At 41.8% G+C, this 27,013-nt stretch overlaps 3 protein-coding genes across 5 annotated transcripts in view; 1 reads left to right on the top strand and 2 right to left on the bottom strand.

The window, feature by feature from the left end:
• Window positions 1–5,265, bottom strand: part of ATXN3 (ataxin 3) — a 33,001-nt gene extending 27,736 nt beyond the window's left edge. The window contains exon 1 of one of the 2 annotated variants that reach the window (XM_036734891.1): window positions 5,178–5,265. In XM_036734891.1, coding sequence (XP_036590786.1) covers window positions 5,178–5,201 — 24 coding nt within the window. In that variant the 5' untranslated portion in view covers window positions 5,202–5,265. Of the gene's footprint in view, window positions 1–1,119; window positions 1,185–5,177 lie in introns of those variants that run through there. The other variant, XM_036734892.1, reaches the window with a different exon arrangement.
• A 224-nt stretch (window positions 5,266–5,489) lies between these two features.
• The window catches only part of CPSF2 (cleavage and polyadenylation specific factor 2), a 54,980-nt gene continuing 33,456 nt past the window's right edge, over window positions 5,490–27,013 (top strand). Inside the window, exon 1 of one of the 2 annotated variants that reach the window (XM_036734553.1) lies at window positions 5,490–5,653. The gene's annotated coding sequence lies outside the window, so the exon portion shown is untranslated. Of the gene's footprint in view, window positions 5,654–25,232; window positions 25,436–27,013 lie in introns of those variants that run through there. The other variant, XM_036734552.1, reaches the window with a different exon arrangement.
• On the bottom strand, window positions 16,222–25,135 carry NDUFB1 (NADH:ubiquinone oxidoreductase subunit B1). The gene is made up of 3 exons (XM_036734555.1): window positions 24,913–25,135; window positions 18,018–18,162; window positions 16,222–16,321 (listed from the first exon to the last, which is right to left on the bottom strand). The coding sequence occupies exons 2-3, from the start codon at window positions 18,155–18,157 to the stop codon at window positions 16,285–16,287; spliced, it is 177 nt and encodes a 58-aa protein (XP_036590450.1). The 5' UTR covers window positions 18,158–18,162; window positions 24,913–25,135; the 3' UTR covers window positions 16,222–16,284.

Below are 27,013 nucleotides of genomic sequence, written 5' to 3'. Positions count from 1 at the left end.
GGAGAGGAGGAAGGAATTTTTGTTTAATGGCCTCATTTTTTTTGGTGATACTATGAAAGCTCCTTATCAGAGAGAATGAGAGGAAACAAATAGGTTTCAAATAACCTCTTTGGTGAGAGAGATAGGAAATTGATTAGGATTGCCTTGTTGACATTAAATAACATAAATTTGAGGCGACTCAATCAACACTGGTTTCCTGATTTTCTCCAGCCCCATTTAGCAGCATATGCACGGGCACATAGAAAGCAGATGGTGAGAGTAATTCTGGGCAGGAGTTTTGGCACAGTTTGATGGCGATAAGTCAAGGAAACAAGAGATTTGAGAGCAGAATGGAGTAAAGATTTCAATGAGTTAACCAAAGGGCAGAGATACAGGAGGGAGGAAAATGACGTTAAGCGATGGCATGGAAAAGAACTGATGGGTAGAAGGTCCAGAGATCACAGCAAGGACTAAGAATTTGGTTAGGAGTCATAAGGAATAGGGAAAGATAAAATGACCAAAAAAATCATGATGCTAACCATGGGGGAATGAATCTAGGCAGAGTATTTATTAGTGGTTATAGAGAGGTCCTTTAAGGAAGGCAGGCTCAACTTTGTGGCAAGGGCTGCTACTGAGAAGTGGTAACAGCTTATGGAAGAAGGTAGAGAAAAAGGCACTAGGAAAAAACAGATAAGAACTCAAGAATAAGGGGCCCAGACCTACAAATCTCAACAAATTCTGAGGGCATCATTGTATTATAGTTTGGTATAACTGATATTTATTTACTGTTGGAGAAGGCAGGGAAATGTGAACTCCATTTTAAAGTTATATGCAAAATTATACAAATAGATAACCATTCAGCTAATGTGAAAACTCAGTTATTCAGAAATACTCAATTCTGAAAGTTTCCAAATAAATGAGGTTGCAAAGATTGCCCTATGACTTAAATCAAAAGGAACTATGAAGGAATGTGAAGTCCTGAGTAAAGTCAACATTCAATTATTTGACAATGAAGGCAAGATCATTCAAAGCTCTTATTCCTATTAGGCTTTGGAGTTAACAATTTTCTCCCAAGTATTCCTCCAGTCATGTTCTATTAGGTTAAATTCCACAGCTCCATGCTTCCCCTCTCTTGCTTACCTCCTTACTTATCCAAGACTCATTTTGCCTCTGAACAGGAAGCACTAAGAACCAAATAATATAGGAGTTAGAAGGAACCTTAGCAATCACCTAGTTTAATCCTCATATTACAGATGAAGAAACTGAGGCACAGAGAGGCAAAATGACTTAAATCTATATAGCCAGCAAGCAACAGAATGGGAATTAAAACTCAAGGACTATCTTTTGTGTGGAAGCAGTGATTAGTAGGGCTGAGAAACTGAAGGGCTACAAGTGCTGGGCTGAAAAGTCACCTTTGGAAATCTGAAGAACAAATTCGTGCTCAGTTTGAACTTTAGATGAAGTTAATGCTAGAAACAAGAAGTTCAAACACAACAATAAAGGACAAAGAAAAGCAAAATGGACAAAACACATACGTGCTTACATACTTCTAAAATATGCCTTATGGAGTTTTTGTTCCCTGAACATATATTAGTTTATGATAGGTAAAGGGTACTGGGTAACAAGGGCAAGATAATCTGAGATTAAACATTTTTCTGAGATCATTCACACACATATAACTTTTTAGCAACATTTATTATGTCGCTAAATGATTTATTATCATCCTTTATTAATCCTACTTCTCACTTATTTTCAATCTCTCCCTATCCACAAATAAGCTCATGTCTCCCTCATCTTCAAAAAGCTTTTATTCGATCCCTCCATCCCCGCTAGTTATGATCCCATATCTATCCCCCCTTTTGTGGCTAAACTCCTTGAGAAGGCTTTCTACAATGGACACCTCCACTTCTTTGCTCTTACTCTCTTCACTCCATACAGTCTGGCTTCCAACTCCACCATCAATCGAAACTTTCCTCTTCAGTTCTGATTCCTAAACTACCAAAGCTAAAGATCTTTTCTTGTCGCTCACCTTTCTGACCTCTCCGCAGCCTCTGACATCACTGATCATTCTCTTCTCGGTGTTCTCTTCTCTCAAATCTACTTATCCAACCCTAACCTTTCTCCTGACTTTGAGCCTTTCCTTTCCTACTTCAAGGGTCTCAAACTGGAGTCCTTTGGACAGCCAAGCTCAAAATCTAGGTTGCATTCTCAATTTCTTACTCTCTCACTTCTCAAGTCCAATCTGTTGTCAGTCCTGTCAATTTTACCTTCACATTTCTCACAAGTGTTCCCTTCTCTCCTGTGACACAGTCAACACACTGGTACAGGTCCTTGTCACCTCATACCCAGATTCAAGTTCTGAGTCTGACAGTAATAGTGACCCTGGGGAAGTCACTTAATCTGTCAGTGTCCCAGGCAATGTTCTAAGACCATAAATTGCAGACCAGGTAACCATCTCCATTGGTAGAGGAAGTTTTCTACACCACTGAAATTACAGGTTCTATCCTCCCAAAATATAATTGGGTAATTTCATGAAGTAGCATGTAAAAGATTAAAGGATTCTAAAATGAAGTACCCAGAAATACATATGACTTTAAAGACATATATTATAGTGATGTTGAACTCAAATAGAAACAATCCCTGGGGGCTGCATAGTAATAAATTAGTATTACCTGTGTTGTATTGTCTATTTATTTTGTTAAAATTTCTCAAATACATTTAAATCTGATTCTGCAGCACTCCAGAGTGAGTTTGACACATCTGATGTATTATACAGAAGCAACTGCCACTAAAGTCCTATTACCAATGAATATGTCATGATATGGAGGTAACCCTATATTCATGAAGACTATTCCATTCATGAAGTTGAATGGGAGCACTGGCTGATCAGAGGATGATAAATTTGTTTTGGAAGGACTCTGAAGGTAAACTTTTCCAACCTATTAATTTTACAGATAAGGAAACTGAGGCCCAAAGAGGTTATATGGTCATACGAGCACTAAATGGCAGAAGCAACATTCAAACACAGGTCCTCTGGAACCAATGAGTTCTTCCTATCATACCAACCATACCAGAAAGATTTTGAGTAGAAGAAATAGACTGTCTACTGAACAAGGAAATGGTTAGCTGCTTGGGAAGGCTCATCCATCACCTGAATGTTGGTGAATTTTGGAATCTTAGAAACTCAGCAAACAGACTACCAATGTGTAGAAAGATTACAAACAGCATCATGGAAGGCGAATGTACAACTATGGAATTACATGTCTTTTGAAGTATTGAAATATACATAAGTAAAGCCTCACTATATGTCTGCCTGCCAGGCAATTAAATTTCTTTCTGAAAATAAATAATTAATAATGCCAATCATGGGGTATCTATACCACTGACATCATCAAAATGAAAAATCTATTATCTTCTTTAGAAATTTTGAAAATTCTTCCAGAAACTAAAACTTTCTATTTTTTAAAAAATGAACTACTTCAGATTTATTATAACAAATCCATTATAATACTGCTATGGTGGATTTTTATTTGGTATCTGTGAATAAACTGTCTAAATGAAGTCCTGATCATTTAAAGTACAAAAAAAACACCTTCACCCTATCAAAATAATGTCAAAATAATATATAATGGATAACATAAAAGACTGCACTCTTCCAAACTAATCCTGCCAGTTTTCCCTTCTACACACTGGCATTTACTATACAATAAGAAAACAAGACTTGAGCTGTTCATGGAAGGTTTCACCCACACCCAATAGGCCTGATAATTACAAAGAGAGAAGACAAGTTTCTCCACATACCACAACCATTTAATTGCCCTTATTTTCAAGTGGTCATTTAAGAATCAAAAGGAAGAAACAATCAGGAACAAACATATGTACAAAAGTCCTCTGCAACTAATTAAAGGTTTGAGATGACCCAGTACAATCTCATGTTGGCTGAAGAGTAGCATTTATCTAATGAGAAACTGAAGCTGAGCTTAACTTCTTATATAGATGAATATGTGTGTGGTCCAGACACCCCACACCAAAACCTCTTCTGGGCTAATCATTTCAATGGGGGAGGGGAGAGAAAAGATTCCTGGCTTGAGGGCTTTTAATGACATACAATAATTACAAATATTGACTAAACAACTACTCTGCACAGGACACTGGAGAGGATAACAATTTTTAAAATGAAATTAGGTTTTTTTCTCTTAAAAGGCTTGCAGTACAGTAGAGAGATAAGAGACATCAATACAAATAGGGATGACACAGAATATCACACGATAAATACCTGAAAGAAGTAAAATACAAAGTGCTATCTGCTAAGGGCTGAGGGGAAGGTCAGGGGAAGGAGAGGAACCAGAGAGGGTGGCATTTGAACTGGGTCTTATGGCGCCTACTAGATTTTCAAAAATGCCGTCCTCAAAAATAAGCCTGCAAGACAGGAAGGGCAAATCCCCAAAGAAACCAGGGTTGTACTGGGGTGTGCCTGGCTTTGGAAGGACCACACGGCTGACACCTTCCAGACCCCGTACTTCAATCCAAAGCTCCCGATTCCCAGTCCAGTCAGTAGTCTTTCTGCTACATCGCTCTGCCAGTTCAAAGATGGGCAGGACTTGAAGTATTGAAGTAATTAAAGAGTCACTTCAGTGCAGGGGAAGGAGGGCTTTCCGGACTAGGCTTCTCACTCTACCTACCTACCCACCCTACAAGGTGGGGAGGCGGGGGGGTGGGGGGTGGCGGGGTGGGGGTCTCCCGTCCTGACAGCAGCAGACACGGGAGCTCGGGGCGGGGAGGAAAACTGGAATTGGAGCATTGGTAATATTATTACAATAAACAATAGCGAGCAAGGGAAGAGCTGACCCAACGCACGCATCCACGAACACGACCCCGTCCCCTTCCAAGTCACTTCTTCCGCCCCTCCCCGAGGCTTCCGACCCCCGCCCCACTGGTCCTCCCCGGACTCCTGGAAGGCCGGCGGCCGGCAGCCGGCGCTCCGTGAGGAGGGTCCTTGGGCTGGCAAATGGGTGGGCGCCCTCGGAAGGAAGCAGCTGCCCGAGCTAGGTGCCCCCTCCCCAGGCTAGGTAGGCCCCGGCGGGAGGGTGGAGGTGGCAAGAGAGGCCGCCTCGGCTTCCCTGGAGAACCCAGGACACCCTTCGCCTCCCGCACTGCCCAAGGTGGGAAGGGCGCCCTACAGATCCTCAGACACTTACTTTCTCGTGGAAGATGGACTCCATGTTTATTTGTCTGGAGCCAACGGCCCCGCGTCGAACCACCCCCCCCCCCTCCAGCCCCTCGCCCCTCCCCCCGCCCCCCGCCCCAGCTCTGTGCCCATCCCCACCCCCACGCCCTAACCCAACCCGCTCCGCCGCGCCCCGCCCACGTGCCCCTGACGCTAACCAATAAAACGCTAGAGATTCGAGTCATGTGAAAAGGAGGCGCGGGATGGGGGGGCAGGGGGTGGGTAGGAAGAAGGGAGTGGGTCCGCGAAGAGCCCTTCCCTTGGCGTAATTTCTCACGTGATCGTCGCGGAGCCGCCCCGCCCCGCCCGCCCGGCGCTTCCGGGCCCCTGCAGATCGGGTTCCTGAAGCCTGTAGCATCCTCGGGCTGTCGGTAGGACCTTCTTGGCCGGGCCCGGCGCCGCGGGCTCTTCTCTATGGTTTGACTGAGCTGGGTCCAGGCGGACCAGGTGGGTCCTTAAGCTTTCCGGATCTTAGGGTTTGGAGCCTGTAGGAGAAGGGCCGTAGAAATCCTTTGGTCCTCTATCCCTCTTTTTACTGGGAGGAAACTGAAGCCCGAGTCACGGGGTTCTGAAAGCTTCCCCCTCCCCCCCCCCCACCTTCGCAGTGCTAGCCTGCGAAAGATGAGGCTCCTGCGAGGGGGACGAAGAGGGGGGTAGGGGAAGGAGGACCGGGTTGGAGGTGAGAAGACTTAAATTTGAGCCTAATAGAACAAAGATGACTAATTTATTGCGTAGGCGGGTGATATATCGGTTCACGTGTATGTGTGTGTCTGTGTATATATATGTATGTGTATATATACATATATACACACATGCACATACACACACAATTTTTGGTGCTAAATTCATAATATATACTCAACCGGGTGTCCCAAAATACTTTGAACTTTTGGGACACCATTACATATATAAATGTATGTGTACACACATATCCCCTTCTTCCTGTAAATTTTAAAACTAACCAGTTTGAGTGGCATCACGCAACATACGCCAGAAGAAATACGGAAGTTAGCATAGGCCAAACCTAGAAACAAGCATTTTCATCGTTTTGCCCCAGCTAAAAGAGGTGTATATTCATTTTAAAGTAACTAGTGCCCCAAATTTATTGCAGTAAGCGCTTACTATATTCCTGTCTTCAAGGAGCTTACTTTCTACTGAAGATATATCATGTAGAAAGGAAGAGAAACAAGCGTTTATTAAGAGTGTACTGTCCAGCACCATACTAGGTGATTTCCAAATAGTATCTCCTCTGATCCCCGCAACAACCCTATGTGAGAAATGTGGTTTTGGGGATCACTGGACTTCCTAGGCAGGGCCAAAGTCCTGAGGAAGAACCCTGTGATAATCCGTAAGGAAGGCTGTGCAGACCACAGGACTCCCAGAGGAAGGCCAAGTGGCAGCCCCCTTAATCAGTGGGGATCACAGGGGTTAGACCCTAAGGAGGACCCAAGTGATGGCCCCTGGCCCCTTAGAACAGCACTAAGATCATAAGGCTCCCAAGACAGGGCCACAAGTCCCAAGTAATGTCCTCTTAATAAGGCTGTGCAGACCGCAGGGTTCCCCACAGAAATCCCAAGTAGTCACAGTCACCCTCTTAACACCGCAGTGGGAATCACAGGACTCCCCAAGGCAGGAACTAGAATGAAGCCTGAATAAGCTCCTGCTGCTCATTGTTTTTCTTTACCTTAGGAAAATCCATGTGATTTGCCCATTCTCATCCAAAGAGCTCAGGACTAGAGTGGGCAGAAGAAGGCATTTACTATGTTCCTTCAGAGAAACAGTGTAGTACTCACTGGAACACTCATGTTGATACAGTTGCAGGAGCAGGGGTAACCATTCCCTCCACTCCTGCTAAAGTCATGGTTAGTTTACAATGTTTATTTTTTTACATAGTTTTCCTAGGTTATACAGTTTATGTAGGTAGGATAATAAGGATACAGAAGCAAAAGTGAAGTTAATTAGATTTTCCTTGTCTTAGTTTAGGATTAAACTACATTCTTTTACTTCCCCTACTTTCCCTCTTTAACATATGCAAATTATGCAAATCAGTAGGCCTGGATTCTTGACCAAGACCAGACCCTAGATAAGCTTAAACTGGTTCAAGCTGTTTGGCCTCTCTAATTCCACTGAGTGCCTTCTCAAAAAGTATGCACATGCTTACAAGCCTCTGACCTCTCACCTGACTGACCTTGAGGCTTGGTTTCTGCTAAAGCTGGGGTGGGGGGGGGGAGGAAGTACACCTTTAGTAACGTGGAAACAAAACTCCTCCTCCCATTTCTTACACCTAGGAGGTAGGTACTATTTTATCTCCATTTTACAGTAGTAGTTTACCTGCCCAGGGTCACACAACTAGTAAGTACAGGAGACTAAATCTGAATTCAGGTTTCACATTTCAGCTCCATCCATCGAGCCACCTAGTGTTTTAAGGTTAGTAACGTACTTTGTATATACTATGTCATTTATGATATATTATATCATGTATCACACAACTGTGTGAGGTGGGTGCTGTTATTTCCAGTTTGGAGTGAGGAAACAGGCTTAGAAAAGTAACTTGCCTAAGTTCACACAGCTAGTAAGCATTTGAGGCAGAATTTGAAATCAGGTCTTTCTAGAAGACGAGGATTTCAAGAAATAAGTCAGGAGGGAATTCATTGAGTGTTGAAATCAGGTCTTTCGGATTCCAAATCCAGTACTCCATTGCTTCACCTAACTGCCTCAGTGGTTACATACACTTCATGCAGAATGTGTAAGTAGGTGGTAATTTGAGGAGGAGGAGAACATTCATTCACTACATAAAGGTTTAGGGAAATCTTCAAAGAGGAGACACTTGGCAAGCCTTGAAAGAAGATAAGGATTTGAAGAAATAAGCCAGGAGGGAGTTCATTGAGTATCCTCCAGTTTGAATGTTTGCAGTATTAGGTGCAGTGTTTACTTAGGAAACATCAAGTACTCCAGCTGGACCAGAGTGAAGGGGAAGTAATAAAAAACAAGGCTGAAAAGTTGCCAAATCCTGTGGTTTCTGTTGCCATGACATTTCTTTACTATGCTTCCCTTCTTTTCATTCACACAGCAACTACCCTGCCAGACCTGTTGCCTGAAAAAATACAGTAGCTTGGATGGATGAGTCTGTCCCAAATTTCTCCCCACTCCAACCATTCTCCACAAAGCAGCTAAAATTATTTTTCTAATGACTGTGCCCCTACATGATGAACACTAATTGCTGTTTAGCATTTAAATGTCACTAGAACCTGGCCCCTTTTTACCTTCTTTCCATACTTCCTGTTTCCATTCTTTTGTACTGGCTGCTTCCCAAACCTGGAAAGCTCTTCCTCCTAACTTCTATCTTTTGGGAGTCCCTGGTTTCTTTAAAGACTCAGCTCAAGCACCACCTTCTTCAGGAGGCCTTTCCTGGTCCTCCCCAGCTGCTGGAACCTTTCCTTCCAGGGTTACCTTCTGTCTGTTTTGTACATGCCTGTTATATACCAGTATATGTTCTAGTTATCTCCTCTTAGAATATAAGCTCCTTGGGGCAGAGACTGTTCAACCTTTGTCTTTGCATCCCTAGCTCTTTAGCATAGTGCCTACTACATAGTAGGTACCTAATATGCATTTGTTGATTGAAGTTGGAATTAGATTGTGGAATGCCCTAAATACCTGATTGAAGAATTTGTATTTCATCCCAGAGATTACTGGGATGTTTGTGAGTAAGGATGTAGTTAGACTTAGGCTGTAAGAAGGCTTTCTGCTGGGTTCAGAAATAAGAAATCTCTTTTTTCTTAAGGGGTCCTGGGGGCCTGAATTCAAATCCAGACTCTGTCACTGTCCCTTGTGACCTTGGACAACTCATTTAACTTCTCTGCCCCTCAGTTCCCTAAAGGGATTGAATTAGGTGATGAGGTCCACTTCTAGCTCTAGGTCTATGATTCTGTGAATTGACTCCCCTTTAGAAGTGTAAATGAGCAATAAAATATCCCAAGATGAAGCCAGCTAGGCATTTCATAGCACTGTTGTGGGAGCAGTAGTGAATACATACAAAAAAAATGTTTATTCAAATGAAAACTACTTAGTAATTTAGAGGGGGAGGCAAGACAGAAATACATCAGAAGTTAAAAAGCACAACAAGGCAGTACCAGAAAAGTCCTAACTCAGGGGTGGGGAACTTTCTGGCCTCATATGGCCCTCTAGGTCCTCAAGTGCTGCCCTTTGACTGAATCCAAACTAGGGTCCCCACCCCTGTCCCAGCTTCTTCCATAGAACTTTTCTATTACTACTACTCTTAGTAACTAGCATTTCTATAGTGCTTTATAGGTTTGAAAAGGCTTCACAAATATTATTTCATTTGATCCTTATAACCTTGAAAGGGAGGTGCTATTATTATCCCCATTTTACAGATTAAGAAACTGAGGCAGTCAATATTAGGGTAGCTGAAAGGAATATATATATATAGAGACAGTGGGCACAGGGTGAGTTGAATATGAAGGGATGATATCTAAAAAAAAATCAAGGGGTGAGAGAGAAATATATTGAGAGAGGGAGAAAGGGAGAGATAGAATGGGGTAAATTATCTCATGTAAAAGTGGCGAGAAGAAGCAGTTCATTGGAAGTGAAGAGGAGGCAGGTGAGGGGGAATGAGTGAAACTTGCTCTCATTGGATTTGACACGAGGAGGGAATAACATACACCCTCAATTGGGTATCTTACCCCACAGGAAAGAAGGAGGAAGGGGATAAAAAAAGGGAGGGGGGATGATAGAAGGGAGGGCAGATGGGGGAGGAGGTAATCAAAAGCAAACACTTTGAAAAGGGACAGGGTCAAGGGAGAAAATTGAATAAAGGGGATAGGATAGGAAGGAACAAAATATAGTTCGTCTTTCACAGCATGAGTATTGTAGAAGGGTTTTGCATAATGATACACGTGTGACCTATGTTGAATTGCTTGCCTTCTTAGGGAGGGTGGATGGGGAGAGAAGAGAGGAGAGTTTTAAAAGCAGATGATCAAAAAAAAAAAGTTGTTTTTGCATGCAACTAGGAAATAAGATACACAGGCAATGGGGTGTAGGAATCTATCTTGCCCTACAAGAAAGTAAGGGAAAAGGTGATGGGGGGAAGTGGGGTGACAGAAAGGAGGGCTGACTAGGGAACAGGGCAATGACATAATATATGCCGTCTTGGAGTGGGGGGGTGGGTAAAAATGGGGAGAAAATTTGTAGTTCAAAATCTTGTGGAAATCAATTCTGAAAACTAAAAATACCAAATAAATAATAAAATATAAATTTAAAGAAAGAAAAAAGGAAACTGAGGCAGACAGGTTAAATGATTTTCCCAGGATCACACAGCTAATAAACATCTGAGACTGGATTTGAACTCAGGTCTTCCTGACTCCAGATGCAGCACTATCCACTGTGCCACCAGCTGTCCTTACTGGTTTAGCTTACAGTGGTTTTGCCCTTGTCTGAGCCCATTGTACTTTTTTTTTTTTAATAAATTTCTTTATTTATTTTTAGTTTACCACGCACGGTTCTACATAGTTTTGAGTTCCAGTTTTTCTCCCCTCCCTCCCCCCTCCCTCCCCAAGATGGCATGAAGTCTCATACAACTGTCATGTATAACTTCACATTGAATTAATTTATGCACTAGTCAAGTCGTGGAGAAGAATTTTGACCAATGGAATGAATCATGAGAAAGAAGAAACAGAACCAAAAAAAAACAACCAAAAAAAAAACCCCCAAAAACAAAAGCAAAAGAGAAGCAGAAAAGGCGAGCATGTAGTGTGCCTCAGTCTGTATTCAAACTTCGCAGTTCTTTGTCTCGATGAAGATAGCATTCTCCATCGTGAGTCCCCTGGAGTTGTCCTTGCCCCTTAGGTTGCTGAGAAAAGCACAATTTGTCAGGGTTGGTCCTCACGGAATCCATATATCTGTGGCTGTGCACAACGTTCTCCTGGCTCTGCTCCGCTCACTCAGCATTATGTCGTGTAGGTTTTTCCAGGTTGTTATGAAGTCTGCATCATCCCCATTTCTTATGGCACAATAGTATTCCATTACCTTCATGTACCACAGTTTGTTCAGCCATTCCCCAATTGATGGGCATCCCTTTGATTTCCAATTCTTGGCTACCACAAAGAGAGCCGCTATAAATATTCTTGTACATATGGGTCCTTTTCCCGCTTGCGTGATCTCTTTGGGATACAACCCTAGAAGTGGAATTGCTGGGTCAAAGGGTATGAACATTTCTATAGCCCTTTGGGCGTAGTTCCAAACCGCCCTCCAAAATGGCTGGCTCAGCTCACAACTCCACCAGCAATGCAACAATGTTCCAATTTCCCCACATCCTTTCCAGCATTTATCATTCTCCTGATTTGTTATTTTAGCCAATCTGACAGGAGAGATGTGGTATCTAAGAGTTGTTTTAATTTGCATTTCTCTAATCAGCAGCGATCCAGAGCATTTTTCCATATGCCTGTAGATAGCTTTAATTTCTTCCTCTGAAAACTGCCTGTTCATATCCTTTGACCATTTCTCAATTGGGGAATGGCTTGTATTGAGCCCATTATACTTTAATGACTATAGAATCTGGCAACTAAAGAGGTAGTTTCAAGTTGGGGAGAGGGACTGACCTCAGGAAACCTGGGTTGTAGTGCCAGCTGTGCCATTAATTCACTGTGGGAACATATGCAAGTCATTTATTGGTCCAGTCTCTTCATTTTACAATGTTAAGATAATACATAATTGCTGTAAAGTGCACTTCAGTAGGTACAACTAAGATATTTTATATTCCTCATCTCATTGGTAATACAAGGAAGGCACAATGACTTTGGAGTGCCAACTCCACCATTTAACTAGCCTTGTAGCTATGGCAACCTCTAAGCCTCAGTTTCCTTATCTTTAGAGTGGAAATATTCAAGCAGTTAACCAACATGTATTAAACTCATAGAGTGCTTTGTTAGGCAGTGATACCAAATTTAGGTATGTATGACGTGGTCTCTGCCTAGATGGAGTTTATGATTGTGTAGGGAGATCAAAGAAATGTATGTTCAAAGAAAATGAGTTAAGTCACATGGTGGGAGCAAGAGATAACCAATGGATAGCCTGAATTCATCACTGGTATCCTTGCCATACTAAGAGAACCCAGGAAAGAACTCCAAAACTTTAAATAACCCTCCTGTGGCAGACTTAGAAGAAAACATGGGACAGCAGTCATACAGAATGGGCAAGCACAGATGGGTTTTGATCTGAAATGTTGGAGGCAATATCCACATTAATGAGATCATGGGTCATTTATAGCATTGAAGTGGTATATTAGGGAGTTGCAAACCAAAGAACTTTGTGAAAGCCATGGGAGGGATAGCTGTTTGTGACAAGGCTTTGTGAGGGAAATCGCATTTGAATTGGGCTTTAAAAACAAATTGGTAGTTTTTCAACAGGGAAATGTTGGACACAGCATCCAGGTATAGACAAAAGCATGAATAACAACCCCACCACCACCACCAAATATGAATGCATAGAGTATATTTGGGAAATAGAAAATAGATGGTTTGGCTGAAATACAGTGTGGAAGGGAGTAATGAGATAAGACTGGAAAGATGAGTAGCCCTGGATCATGGAGGACCTTGAATTCCTTAGCTAAGGGGTTTGAATTCTATTTAGCAGCCACTGAAGATTTCTGCAATGACATAAACAATATAGGTGTACTGGATTTTTTCTAGAAGCAATATGGACTGAAGAGAGTGAACAAAGGCAGGAAAATTATTTTAATAACCCATGTAGGTGGTAACAAGGGCTGTCTCTACTAAAGTGAAGGCAGTAGGAAAAGAGAGGGAGATGTGAGATAGCCTGAAAAGAAATGGGACAGGACTTGGTAACTGAGGTGTAAGGAATAGGAAAACCTTAATAATAAATGGTGCCACCACTAATAAAAATAGTGAAGTCAGGTGGAGGAGCCTTGTTAGAAGTAAGATAAAGCCAAGTTTGGGATGTATTACCTTTGGGGTACTGGTGGGACATTTTGGTGATGGGCAGTGGGAGATGAAGGCCTTGACCTATAGGATTTGGGAGTCATTTGCAGAGAAATGGTGTGAATGAGATTGCTAATGGGTAGCAGAGAACAGAAAAGTGTGTGTGTGGCAGCAAAGGAGGCAGAGCTCTGGAGGTTCTAGCTGCAGGGGTACATAACCTGGGGTCCTTGAACTTGTTTTAAAGAACATTTTGACGACTATTTAAATAAAATTGGGGAGGGTGAAGTCCATCACACATACACACACACACTCTTCTAGAACTCTAATAACTACATGGAGAGTGTAATGTCTCTGGAGCTTAGGTAAGAAAGCGCACACACAGTTCTAGAGGTTTGATAACTACCTGGAGATTGTAGTGTCTCTGAAGCTTGAGTAAAAAAAGCATATTCAGTGGAGAGGGGTACTCAGCAATATTGAAAGATGTAGAATTTGGTGATTAAGAAGGAAATTATTGGCAACTTTTGAGGTAACAGTTTTGCTAGTGGGACAGTAGTGGTGGTAAGGAAATGTTTCAATTTCAAAGACCATGCCCAGTGAGGAAGTAGAAGCATTGGGCATAGACAGATTTTTCAATAAATTTAGCAGTGAAGGGTGAGCCAGAAGGGTCAAAAGGAAGGTTTTTGTTGCTGTACACATGCACTGGGGAGATTTCTTTACAAGCAGATGTTGAGGAGCCAAATGAAAATAGAGGTTGATTGCTAGAGCAAGGTTCAAGAGGAGGTAGGAGGAAATAGGATCAAGGATGCAGTAGGATGCTCATAGACTAGAGGACTAGGGATTTTTTTTTTGACCAGAGATGACACGAGGAATAAAAGGAAGAGAATTGAGGACTTCTCTTAGATTATCTGTCTGCTTTAAATTTGGGGAACTAGCAACATTTTTCATTCTCGCTACTTTAAGGTTGTTTATGAGGATCAAATGTATATACAGCTTGGTAGACCCTAAAGCGTTAAGTGTAACATTTGTTGTTTGATCGATAGAACAGTATTCTAGAAGTTTACAGGAGGGAGAAACAATATAGGACTAGATACTTAAGGTTAAACTTGTTCTAAGTCTTGAAACTCTCATCTGAGATTTTTTTAAAAAAAATTTTTGCCACTTAATAGTATTTTATTTTTTCCAATTACATGTAAGATAGTTTTCAACATTCACCTTTATAAGATTTTGAGCTCCAGATCTTTCTCCCTCTGTCCCACCTCCCTAAGGTGGCATGCTATCCAATATAGGCTATACATGTACAGTCCCACCAGACACATTTCCACATTAGTTGTGCTGTGAAGGAAGAATCAGAACAAAAGGGGAAAACCATGAGAAAAAAAAAGAAAACAGCATGCTTCGGTCTGCTTTCAGACTCCACAGCTCTTTTTTCTGGACGTGGATGACATTTTCCATCATGAATCTTCTTTAACTGTCTTAGATCATTGTGTTACTGAGAAGAGCTGAGTCTATCAAAGTTGGTCATTGCAGTGTTGCTGTTACTGTGTACAGTGTTCTCTTGGTTCTCACATCACTCAGCATCAGTTCATATAAGTCTATTCAGGTTTTTCTGAAATCCGCCTGGTCATCATTTCTTCTAGAACAATAGTATTCCAGTACATTTATACACCACTTGTACAGCCATTCCCATTGATGGGCATCCCCTCAATTTCCAATTCCTGACCACCACAAAAACAGCTGCTTTAAATATTTTTGTACATGTGGATACTTTTCCCTTTTTTTATGATCTCTTTGGGATACAGATCTAGTAGTGGTATTGCTGGATCAAAGGGTTTGCAGAGTTTATAGCTCTTTGGGCATTCATCCAAATTGCTCTGAGAGAGAGCTTATTAAGCTGATTTCTGGCAGATATGCCTCTGTCATATTTCCAGTGTGACTCATTAATGCCTCAGGTATTCTATTTACCTCCTGATTTTTTCCACAGAATTGTTATGAGGATAAGTAAGAAAAATGTTCTCAACTTACTGGAGATTTTCCATGTAAATATAATTTAGTATTCATTTCCTTAGACTCAGAGCCAATATATAATTTAATGTAATTTAAAATGAACTTTCCATACATTTTTTAGAAATGTATTTTTTACTCTGTTCAATTGTTTCAATCATGTTGGATGCCTCCTGACCCCTTTTAGGGTTTTCTTGGCCAAGATACTGGAGTCATTTGACATTTCCTTCTCCAGATCATTTTACAGATGAGGAAACCGAGACAAATAGGGTTAAATGACTTGTCCAGGGTTACAGAACTAGTGTCTAAGGCAAGATTTGAACTCAGAAAGATGTCTGCCTGGCACAGTATCCACTGCACCACTGAACTGCCCTATTTTTCACTCTAGGAATTTTGATATCCCTAGAATGACCTGATTAGAGATCTGACAGTATATTACAGAAGGAATTAGGGAATATCATTTCAAGTATTGTTTTAATTAATGACTGTACTAAATTACATTCTTTTGGTTCTAGCAAGGAGCTGAGATGTATATTATTTGATAAGAAGATGGATGACTGAGTCAGAAGAGAAACCAATTTCATATGCCTTGACATTTAGTAGTATATTTCTAGAAAATATACCACAGTAGGGGAGTGTATGCCCTAATTTCAATGTCCTGAAACAGTAGCTCTATTCTATCTTTTATTTTAATCTAACTCCATATAATGAAGATTTAAAGTTTATCTGCCAAAGCACAGCATCATTTTTTTTTTAATGATTAACTCTGTGGCTTTCTGTTCCTTTTGAAATTAAATACCTTGTTTTAAAATGAAAAGTTTTGTAAAAATTTGTGAACAGGATTTGTTTTCAAAAATGTAAAAACAATAGGGAATTAAGATAGGAAGTGCAAATCATGTCCTGTCTCCTCTGGAGGGACTCCACAAAAAAATCCATCTGAACAACTGAATGAACGAATGGATGAATGAAATTTTTTCTGTGGCTTGTTACTCTCTTAGTTTGAAATAGGAATTCATCATAATTAGGACAACACAATTTCCTAAGTAAAAGCAATGAAAGCACTTTTCACTTCTTTCATAAAATATTTTTATTCAACATGAAAATTTCTCAATTCAGCCAAAGCCTTCATTTCCAGGTAACTTCTTCATTAGGCTTCAGTTCCCTGTGTAGAAAGAAAAAGAGAGGTAAAAGGACAAACATTTAAGAAACAATTTTTGTGAGAGGAAAAGAGAAAGTTAAAGGAAGGTTAACTTACTATTTTTTATTTTGTTAATTTGACTATTTTATGAGGCACTCGCGTAATGGAAAGAGAAGTGGATTGGACCTAGTTCTAATCCTGACTCCGTTACTTGCTAGGTTTTATGTGAGCTCTGTCAAGTTCCTTAACTTCTGTGGGCCTCAATTTCTTTGCATGTAAAATGAGAGGATTGAACTAGATGACCTTTGAGGTCCTTTTAGCTCCAAACTGATCTTATTACTTTCTATCATATTCAAAATACGGTAATCCTTGTTTTCATGATATCTTCTCAGTTAAAACTAAAGGCGTATCGATTAATGTGAATGATGTAGGGGAAAATAGTAGGGGAAGGGGAAAAACCTAGTCAAATTAGATTTTTGCCTTTATTTTTCATCCTTATCCCTCAGTCCCATTTAGGGGAAGCCCACCTTTTGGGTAATAAATTCTATTAAGCTTATTACTCATCATGCTAGGTCATATTCTTTCTCAGTACCCTCAAATTATTTCTTTTATCCTTCAGAGACTTAACAAGTAAAATGCTGTATGAATGTAAGTTCTTATTCAAGATGTTTTGTCCAGCATTCTGAAAGGTATACATTTTACCCTTTCTTTCATGATTTTATTCATTTCTCTCAAATTCTCAGCCCAATTCCTTTGTTAGTCTGACTTCATATGGAAGCCTCTATCACCATGACCTTTTCAGGTGCACTTCTCTGGTCCTTCTCCAGCTCCATTATATATTTCTTGAGGTACAGTGACCAGATCTATACAAAGTGCAGGCAGCTTCTTGACTACACCTGTAAACAAGTATGTGAGCGGCTTGCTGCTGGAAGCTTCCCCTGCTCATAGCCTAGCAGAGGAACTCCCACTGTGACATCTGCACATGTCAATCTGTACCTCTTCCTGAGTCACCCTTCCCAACCTTTGCATGTGATGTACCTTCCTCCAAAACTCTCTTCAAGGCTTGGAGGGACATAGACTAAGATTACTATCATTATGATTCTATTATGGATCAAATGAGACTCTGGTTTGAAAACTATAAAATGCACGAAAACATGGTCATTACTATGAGTTAAGTGTTCTACTGATACTTCATCATGACATGGAAATGATCTTGGGTCCTACAAGACTGGAAGGGCTTCCAGTATGAAGATCATCATCTAAGACTCATCACTAGGTCGATAATATGCTGATAAATTTTTCAGTGATAGCAACTCTCACATTGTCTCCTAATTCATATAGGGGTTTTGAGATGCATTACTGGAAGAAATACCCACACTGGTAAAGACATAGATCTCTGAAGTATAGGCGAAATCATGTTTTTTGAGATGTTAGAAATACCCAAACAATGTTCTTATGGGAAAATATGTTCTAAGTTCCAAATAACTTAATAATAAGTGAACTTTTGAAACACAAGGACTACTGTCCTCATTCTATTGATATGCCTTACCAATTTTATTGTGAGAGCATTTTTTTTTGGTGACAGAATTTTAATGAGATTTCAAAGGGGATGTAATAACTTCTGTTTATTTTATGCTAACTGTAGAACACTATTGTTAACTCACTGCTGTCAAAAATAATGTCAGTTAACAGGTGGTTTAGAAAACATATATAAACTAACCTTCTATATAACATGCTCTTATTCCGGAAAGCAGTTAGTTTTTCATCACTCCTCTTGTCTAGATAATAGCCAATGACAAATCCCATTGGTACCAGAATATGAACCCAGTGGTCACGCACAGCCTGAATCAGATTCACCATGATTGCTTAAAAAAAAAAAAAGAGAAAGAAAAAGACATAACAAGATAGAAAACTCTCTAAAACCTTACCTAAAATAGGAAGTTATTTAGTGGAAGAGAAGAGGCAAATAAGAATACTGACATTTCCTTTAAACTGCTAACTTGTTAAAATTCTTTGGGCCTCATTAACTGATTCATTCAATAACTGGTGCTCAAATTATTTATGGGTATGGAATTGTGTTAGCCACGGAGGGGCATACAAGTTCCTCAAGATGACATGTCTAAAATTTATATGATGAAGATGAAGGGGAGCAGTAGCATGGATTAGTGTGCAAGTTGATTTTTTTTAAGGAAAAAAAAAATCAAAAACCATCAAGTACATATTATGTTCCAGGCACTGTCCTAGGCACTGCTGATAGGAATGTAATATATGAAAAATTCCTAATCACAAGGCTCTTACAGTCTTTTTGCAGCAATCTGTTTTAATTCTTTTGTGGTGGTTGTTGTTGCCTTCTGCACTGTTCTACTCATTGTGTATATTATTCTCCTGGCTCTGCTTAATTCACTGTTCATGCAAATCTTTCCATACTTCTTTGTATTAGTCATGCTTTTCCTTTTCTAGGCACAGTAGTATTCCTTGATATTCATGAACCACAATTTGTTTAGCCATTCCCCAATCAATGAACATCAACTTTGTTTCCAGTTCCTTGCTACCACAAAAAGTACTTTGATAACTGTTTGTTGTATGGGGAACCCACCACTGTGGACCTGAATAGTAGATAGTTTCTTGAGTTTTGTCTCCCCATTCACGCACGAGTTAACACAAAAGGGCTTTATAACGCTGCTTCTCCCATTCCCTATCTTCAAAATGGAAGCTACTACTGGCAAATTAATCCATCTCATAAAATTAATTTAGAATTATTTTAGTTTTTGTAACTTATTTTTTGCTTGAAGGTCAAAAGCACTACTATCTATTGAAACAGAAACTTCTCAGTAAATCTTTCAAATATCATTAAGTGACTAATAAAAAGAAAAATATGAACATAACAAAAAAACTTATTAACAGGGAGGTCAGAACAGTTGATCTTAGTGTCTTAAAAAATGGTGCTAATTGCAGTACTGAGGACAAGAAGATGAAGAAATACTGAGAATTCCTAGAAAACTGAAATCTGCAGAGTAGGGTTTTTCAATGGATATTTACAAGTTAATACAAAAACCTCTTTACAGAGACTAAAATTGGGTCCTAAATTCAGATTTATTGCAAAGAGTTTCAGGGAGGAAGAGCAGATTTAGAGCTGTAAGGGTCTGAAAAGGCCCTCTTGTACAACTCTCATTTTGCACAGGATGAAACTGCACAGGAAAGTCAAGCAACTTGCTCAAAGTTACACAGATGGTAACAGAGGCAGGATATAAATCCAGATACTTAGATCCCAGAGCCAGTAATCTTTTCATTTTACTTTGACTAGCAGAGCTATCAGAAAACAAAAATTTCCTCTAAATGAATGAACTACAAAATTGTGCTTAATTATATAGCGACTAAGAAGGAATATGCAGAAGGCAGTGTGTAATAATGAAAAGAGAAATGGATTTGGAGTCAGAAGACCTGGGTGAGAATCCTAACTTTGCTACATACCATCCCTAGGACCTTAAAGTTAATCAGTTTATCTATCTGGGTCTCAGTTTTTACATCTAAAAAATGAAGGGGTTAGCCTAAAGGACTTATGCAGTTCCTTCCAGCTCTAAATTCTACGATGCACTGAACTAGTTGTATGATCTGGGTAAGAGACAAAACTGTGAGGCCCTTTTCCACTACTGCAAAATGAGGCTGGTGGATGAAGATCATCTATAAGGAAGGCCCTTTATTTCTCTAAATCCTATAATCCATTGGATAAGTCACTTAAAAACTCTCCAGGATGAATGAATTCAGCAAACATTTACTGAGTAAATGCTGTGTGAAGAACACCCTGCTACATTCTGAGTGGAATACAGAGATGATTAAGAACATAGCCCTTGCCTTTAAGGAGCTTATGATCTAGTTAGGGATATAAAATATGCCCAAATTAATACAATTTAGAGAGACTATCAAAGAGAAGAGAGGGACTGACAGTGTTAAAGGGTGCTGAGAGGTCAAGGATGAACATTGGAAAAAAGCCACTAGAGATCACAGGAGAGAGCAATTATGGCTGAATGATGAGAATGGAATGGAGTCATGCAATTGGAGCTGGGCATTTGTTTCATCTTACTTTTCTAGAAAACCAACCTTTTTCACTATCCACTGCTTTAGTGAGATTTTCTATGGTTTGTTCTAAGTAAATGGTTGTATTTTTCTTTTTAAATTCTGAGAATTCTAATGTCCATCCTTAATTCTTCCTTTAATTCTTTTTATTGAGCTTTTATGCCATTTGGGAGTCAGGAAGGTATAGGCTCAAACCCTAACACATCCTGGTAGTATGATCCTAGGCAAGTCATTTAACCTCACAATGACCCAGGAAACACTCTAAAACTCTTAAGACCTGCGTTGGGAGAGGGAGTTTCTTATTAGTTCTTTTTTAAAAAGGGGGGAAAATACCAAAAGTCCACCATGCATTCAGGAAACTTTTTGATTGACTGAGAGTGAAACAGATATTATAAAACAGACAAATAAGTTTAATCCATAGTGTGACATGGTGGAAGTAGTATCAGACTTAGTAAGACTTCAGGCTCAGATTATCCTTTTGATGCTTTCTGGCTTTCCTCAAATGTAAAATGAGGATAAAAATAATTCAAAGAATTGTATCGTGAGGCTCAAATGAGGTAATGCATGCAAAGTGCTTTATAAACACAAAGTACTATGTTGCTTGTTGTTATTACTACTGGATGAATCCCAAAATAATCTTTGGAATGTTCTAGTATAGAAGGTATGATCACCTTGGGGGTTATGAGGAGGAATAAATGATTCTATCTAAAGAGAATCCTAAAGATCCAAGCTAAGGTCAAGGACCTGGGACTAGAGAGAATGGCTCAAGAAATCGAAGTATCGACTATTTGGGGACCAAGTAGTTTTCTTTTATTAATTTAAAGTTCTAGCTGGCTTATTTTGGTATATTTTTATTTTTCTTACTTTGGTATAGTTTTTCTGGCTCTGTATCTTCTTTGTTCCTTTGTAAACAAACCATAGAAAATGTACTTTTACTGTCTGGAGTAGTGTGACACAGGGTAAATGGGAGGAAGGGATTCAATGTGAAAAACTCAGCATCAGTAACAAGGATAGAAGAAGAAGGGAAAGGTGATAAGGGATGAAGGATGGTAATATGTAAATGAAATGGCTTCAAGGAAGAACTCATGCCCAGGGAAGCCTAAAGTCCAGTTCAGTTAAATTCATCATTTATTAAACACCTACCATGTGCAAGGTACTTGTGGTAGGTACTGAACATATAAAGCTTGGGTGACCAGGAAGCTGGCACTAATTAAAAGAAACAAATGAGGTAAGGAGAAGCACAGGTTTAAGACAAGGGAGAAAATCGAAGAGCACTGTTTTGGACATGTTCAATGTGAGGTTCTGGCAGGATAATTCACATGGAAACATACAGCAGACATATGGGACTAGGGCTTTAGGGAAAGGCTGGGAGAGAAGAAGGTAGAGATTTGGGATTCTTTTGCATAAAGTTGCCAATAAAATCATGGGAGTACATGAGATAACCAAGGAACAGAGGATGGAGAGAGAAGATAAGGGCAAGGGAAATATACACTTAAGGGTCAGGAGGAAGAAAAGAAACCAGCAAAAGAGAGAAGATGACACTCAAACAAGAAGAAGCATCTTAAATGTCAGTGAAGAAGTTATCAAGGAGTGCTCCATGTTTCCAAATGCCATGGAGAAATCAAGGAGGATGAAGATGGGGAAAAGCCATTGCATTTAGCAATAAAATCATTAGTGAGTATGTGGAGAAGCATTAAATCCCCGGTTATTCTTACTACAAGTTTGGCAGTAAAGATGAAGAGAGAAAAGATGATAGCTTGAAGGGGTAAGCAGGGTCGAGGGGCAGAGCAGGGAATAAGTGCTGTGTGCCAGGCACTGTGCCAAGTACTTCACAAATATCTCATATGATCCTCACAATAACCCTTTGGGGTACATGCTGTTATTTCCATTTTACAGTTGAGAAGAAGGAGGAAAACAGGTAAAATGACTTGGCCACGTGTGTGAGGCCAAATTTGAACTTGGGTCTTCCTGAGTCCAGTCCCAGCATTCTATCTATGGTGCCTCTTAGCTGCTTCTAAGGGATTATTACTTTTTTTTTTTTTAAGGATCTAGAGATCTAAGAATGTAGGCTGAGGGAAAGAGGCCATTGAAAGGAGAGATTGGTGATACAGGAAGGATGGCCCGATTGATGAGCGACAAAGACTCCTCTTGGGATTAAGAGTACAAGTAGAGGGGTTAACTTCAGTAAGGAGGGCCACTTCTTCCCCTGAGATTATAGATAAGGAAAAGGGAGATGGTTGAAGACAGCAGATTTACAGCAGTGGTACTCAAAAACGGGACCATAATTCCTGTGGGGTAGCATATTGACTTAGAAAAACCACGTTACTATTATCTATGTTCTATTGTATTTTTATTTATTTTGTTAGGATATTTCCCAATTATATTTCACTCTGATTCAGGCAGCACTCAGAATTGCCAGGTATGTTTGACACCTCTGAAATAGGGGGACACTTAAAGAATCATAACGTTTCAAGTTGGAATGGATTGTAAATATCAGGTGGTCAAACCACTTCATCTTATGGAAGAGGAAGCTAAGGCTAAGATTGTAAGTGATACTGCCAGATATTAAGTAGCCATCAGCATCCAAACTCAGGCCTTCTGGCTCCAAACACAGTGATCTTTCCATTACACCAAGATAAGGGATTTCATATCGGATGACCTCAGTCTTCTCAGAAAAGCTGAAGGCAAAATCAATTGATGAGAATAAGGTGGGGTGGAATGAACTGGTCACTTAAATGTTTGAAATCGCCTTTGTGGGACATGTAATGGGCAATATAACAAAAGGATTCCCATGGGGCAGTGGGATTTCAGGTGAGATTAGATAGTTGACCCAGGTCAGCAAGATTTCATAATTTCCTCCACATTTGGCAGGTCAGAAGTAGAAAGAGAAGAGGTAATTCCTATATGCTAGGAGTCACCCAGGGTTAAGAGTTTGCATTGTAGTAATGGCAGAAGGTCAAAGGAACAGAAGGACTGAAGGGTGAAACTGTGGGTAGTATTAAACAGGCCCATTTCTGGATCCTTTCTGATTCTTTTTTCCTTACCACTGGACCCAGGCATTTGGGGGTGGGAGAGGGCAGGGGCAGGAAGAGTGGGGTCCAGAACTGTGATTTCCTTCATATAAGAAACTCCCAATGTGAAAACTTTCTCCTGCCTCTGTACAAATTCTGACTGATCACAAAACTTTTACTTCTAATAGTTCCTATTTCTAACTCTTCTTGAATCTTTTTTCTTCCAATTATAGCTCCTTATTTCAAGTTTTCTGTTCTTATGTGTCAGCCTTGGAGGAAAGAGCTGTCACATATGGAGAAAACATGCACCCTCATCCCCCTCCCTAACTTTAATAGCTAAAAGTATGGTTATTGGAAAACGCTGGACTGACTGCATGACCTGGTCTAGTTTTACAACTCTTTATATGGCAACATTCTCAAATATAATCAATAGGTTATCACTATCAAAAGTACTTCTAACTTAATATATGTATGTATGTGTCTATATGTAATTTTTGTACATAGCAGTCTTTGGCCTTTTCTGGGTGGGTGTGTGTGTGGGGGGGGAACTGCAGCAGTTAGCACAGTGCCTGGCACTAATTGGCAATTAATAAATGCCTACTGATTTGCTAACAGATGAGGAGACCGAGGCAGGGGTTAAATGACTTTCTCATGGGCACACAAGTATCAAGTGTCTGAGTAGGGATTTTAAATCGGGTCTTCCTGACTCCAAGTCCAGAAGTTTGGTTTCTAGCATAGCCCTAAAGTGAACAGTTTTCTGTTTCCAGTTCAGTGTGTTTTCCACTGCACCAGGCTGTCACGTGTACTGATTTTAAATATGTATTCTATTCAGTTTTTTTTAAACATGTGAATGCTGTTGGTGTCAGTGTATTTAAGAATGCAGTTTCCCATAAGACAGAAAGGTATTATGCCTAGGCGCTGGGGATAAAAATACCAAACAATATCTTTCGCTTAGCAAATGATAAATAAAATTGATGAAACTGAATTAAATTTTGTGGTTGTACCAAAATCTGGGATTTAGAGACAATTTAAAGGGAAACTGCCACCTGTCCTAAATACTGCTGTAGCCTGTAATCTCCCAGTGCTGTAACACAGGAACCCCCTCCTAATACGCCAGTTTTCCAAGAACTTAGCACAGTGCCTGGCGTGCGGTGGGCGCTTAATCTGTTCACTGGCTGATAGACTGAGAGTCTCTGCTGTCATCAGACGAAGCGCCTAGGAGCAAAAGCGCAGCATGAGGCTCTGGGAGGACGAGGCTCCTGTCCTCGTGGAGGTCACGGTCGTTCCTAAATGCCACTAGATTTCTCCCCCGAGAAGAAGCTCCAATCTCTACCCCTCAAGGTTGTCCGAGGAGCCGCCACCACAGCCGGACCAAGGGACCATGAACGTCCTCCTCCCTCCGGGAGACTCCCCCCCCCCCCCCCCGCCCGCCCGTTCTCCGGGGGGCGAGCGTGAGCCCGCACGAAAGAAACCGAGGCCCACACCTCGAACCTCCCCGGCCTCTGTTCCCCTCTCGAATCACCGACTCACCTGCAGGCCTGGAGGCCGGGCGCCGAGAGCTCCGCCAAGGGCAGCTGCTGCCTCCGAGGACTCCGACCCAGACCTCCGGCGCCGTCACGTCCTGCGGGCCGCCACCATTCCCTACGCTGGGGGAAGGGCAAGGAGTGCTGGCAAGTCACGGCTTCCCTCCTTTTCGTGTTTGTGTTTGTCCTTGACCTCCGGGCAGAAAACTAAATTCTGGGACTCGCTCACCCGTGCGGCTGCTGCGGAACTTCCCCAGGCCGGGTCGATGCATTCTTCATGTCCCCTCGCTGTGTCTATTTTTCCCCCGGGATGAAGTGGTAGCTCCCAGTTAGCACCGCCCCTCCCCTTCGCCCCGCCCCCCAACATGGCGGCTGCCGGTCAGCGCTGGCTGTTGGCGGGCAGTGGCGGCTGCCGCTGTTGCTGAAGGAGGCGCTCGGGCTTTTTTCATCCGGGCTCCGACCTAGAGAAGAAGTGAAAAGGGAGGGAGGGAGGAAGGGAAGACGAAAGAGTGCTGGGGAGGGCCGAGGAGGTAAGTGATAGTGGAAGAGCAGAGGAGGAAAATCGGCCTGGAGAGGGGGGCTCCCGGGCCTCCGGGAGGACGGGCAGGCAGGCGCCCCCGGACGTCTCCTCCTCCTGCTGCCGCCGCGGCCGCCAGCCTCGTGGTTCCAGGCCCGCCGCGATCCGGAGCAGCCTCGCATCGTCCCCCGGCGCTGGTGGGAGCCCGCCTAGACTAGACGCCTCCGCTCCCACGCTTCGCTTCCTTGCTTTTGCCCTCCCCCGCGCCCTCTCCCCCCGGCCGTGTAAAGCCTCTTCGGGACTTGGACTGCTGTGTCCGTCTGCTTGTCCCCGCTCACACCACGTCCCTGCATCTTTCCTCCCGAGGGTCTCCAGGCTGACTCCCCGCTCCGGCGGCCGGCGCACAGTAGGTGTTGTCCGCTTGTTCGCCCGCATCCGCCCATTCCCCGCGTTACCGACACATTTATTAGCCCGCGACCCCTCGTTTGGCGCCACGCCGTTCTCGACTGTGTAAGAGCTTCGGCTTTGAGGCTGCGCACCCCGCCGTTGTGTAGAAAGTGGCAAGTGAGGCAGGAAGCCGGGGGAAGTTGAGCCTCGCGTGTCCCTCGGACCGTGGGCACGCCTTCCTCGGCTTGTTTTCTTTGAGGCTCGAAGCCTGGCTCGAACCCAGCTTAGAAGAGGCATTTAACAGATGTGTGTTTTAAATGAATGACTTCCCTTCTCTCACCCTTCTCGCGTGGGCTAACTCAGTGAAAAGACATTACAGGGCCGCTGCCCGTTGTCTTTATTTTCACTGATCTCTTTTCAAAACGTTTTTCACATAAGGTACGCGGGCTTATGCCAAAGGGTGGGTCCGTGGCACAACGGGTTAAGGACACAGATAACCACCTCCTTTCCAGTACCTGTTGGATCTTGGAATTTGTGTTTCTGCCCCCTGTGTTCTTATTTCTGTCCTTGTCATTGTCACCAACCACGGGCATTTGAGCTCACAAAGGGTCAAGATACGGCAGGGTTTGGGGGTGAAATAATAGTGACCCTCGTCCTTAAGTGTCTTTCAAGGATGCCGTGATCTTCACAGTAGGAGTGTGTGCGTGGGTAGGGCGAGGATTGTGCCCAGGTTACAGATAAGGAAATTAACACTCAGGTGTTAAGCGACGTGTCCATCAGTGGCTGCGCAGCCGGTAACGGAGCTGGTTCTGGCTGTAATCCAGTTCTTCCGGCTCCATGTCCGACGTAGTTATTTTCTTCATACGGCACGGTGAATTTCATGAAAGAGGCAGTCCCGTTCGGCTCAAGTTTAAGTGCTAGTAAATTCAGGGCAGGCGCTAGCTGTGTGATCCTGGTTAAGTCATCTGTAAAATGAGCTGGGGAAAGAAATGGCCCAAAAAAACCCGGAATGGGGTCCTAAAGATTGAGTCACCTACAGGACTGAACCACAACGAAAATTCAAAGTAGTAGAGCTCGTAAGACCGAAGTCTGCCCCCCAGGGAGCTTACCTTCTATGGAGGGGACATTATATGGAAGCGCATAAGCAAATTTAAAGTAAACTGAGGAAGGAGAGAACATTAACACCTGGGGAGAGGCTTTTCCT

This window comes from Trichosurus vulpecula, chromosome 8 (assembly GCF_011100635.1).
Source record: "Trichosurus vulpecula isolate mTriVul1 chromosome 8, mTriVul1.pri, whole genome shotgun sequence".
Taxonomy (NCBI): domain Eukaryota; kingdom Metazoa; phylum Chordata; class Mammalia; order Diprotodontia; family Phalangeridae; genus Trichosurus; species Trichosurus vulpecula.
The sequence above is the reverse complement of the archived record's forward strand: the minus strand, read 5'-3'. Positions and strand labels throughout refer to the sequence as shown.

Bases quoted from the DNA above. Each gene is read 5' to 3' on its own strand.
- NDUFB1 (XM_036734555.1), bottom strand. From the start codon at position 18,157: ATGGTGAATCTGATTCAGGCTGTGCGTGACCACTGGGTTCATATTCTG. The intron at 16,322-18,017 runs GTTAGTTTATAT...CTTTCTACACAG, and splicing joins AAGAGCATGTTATATAGAAG to GGAACTGAAGCCTAATGAAG.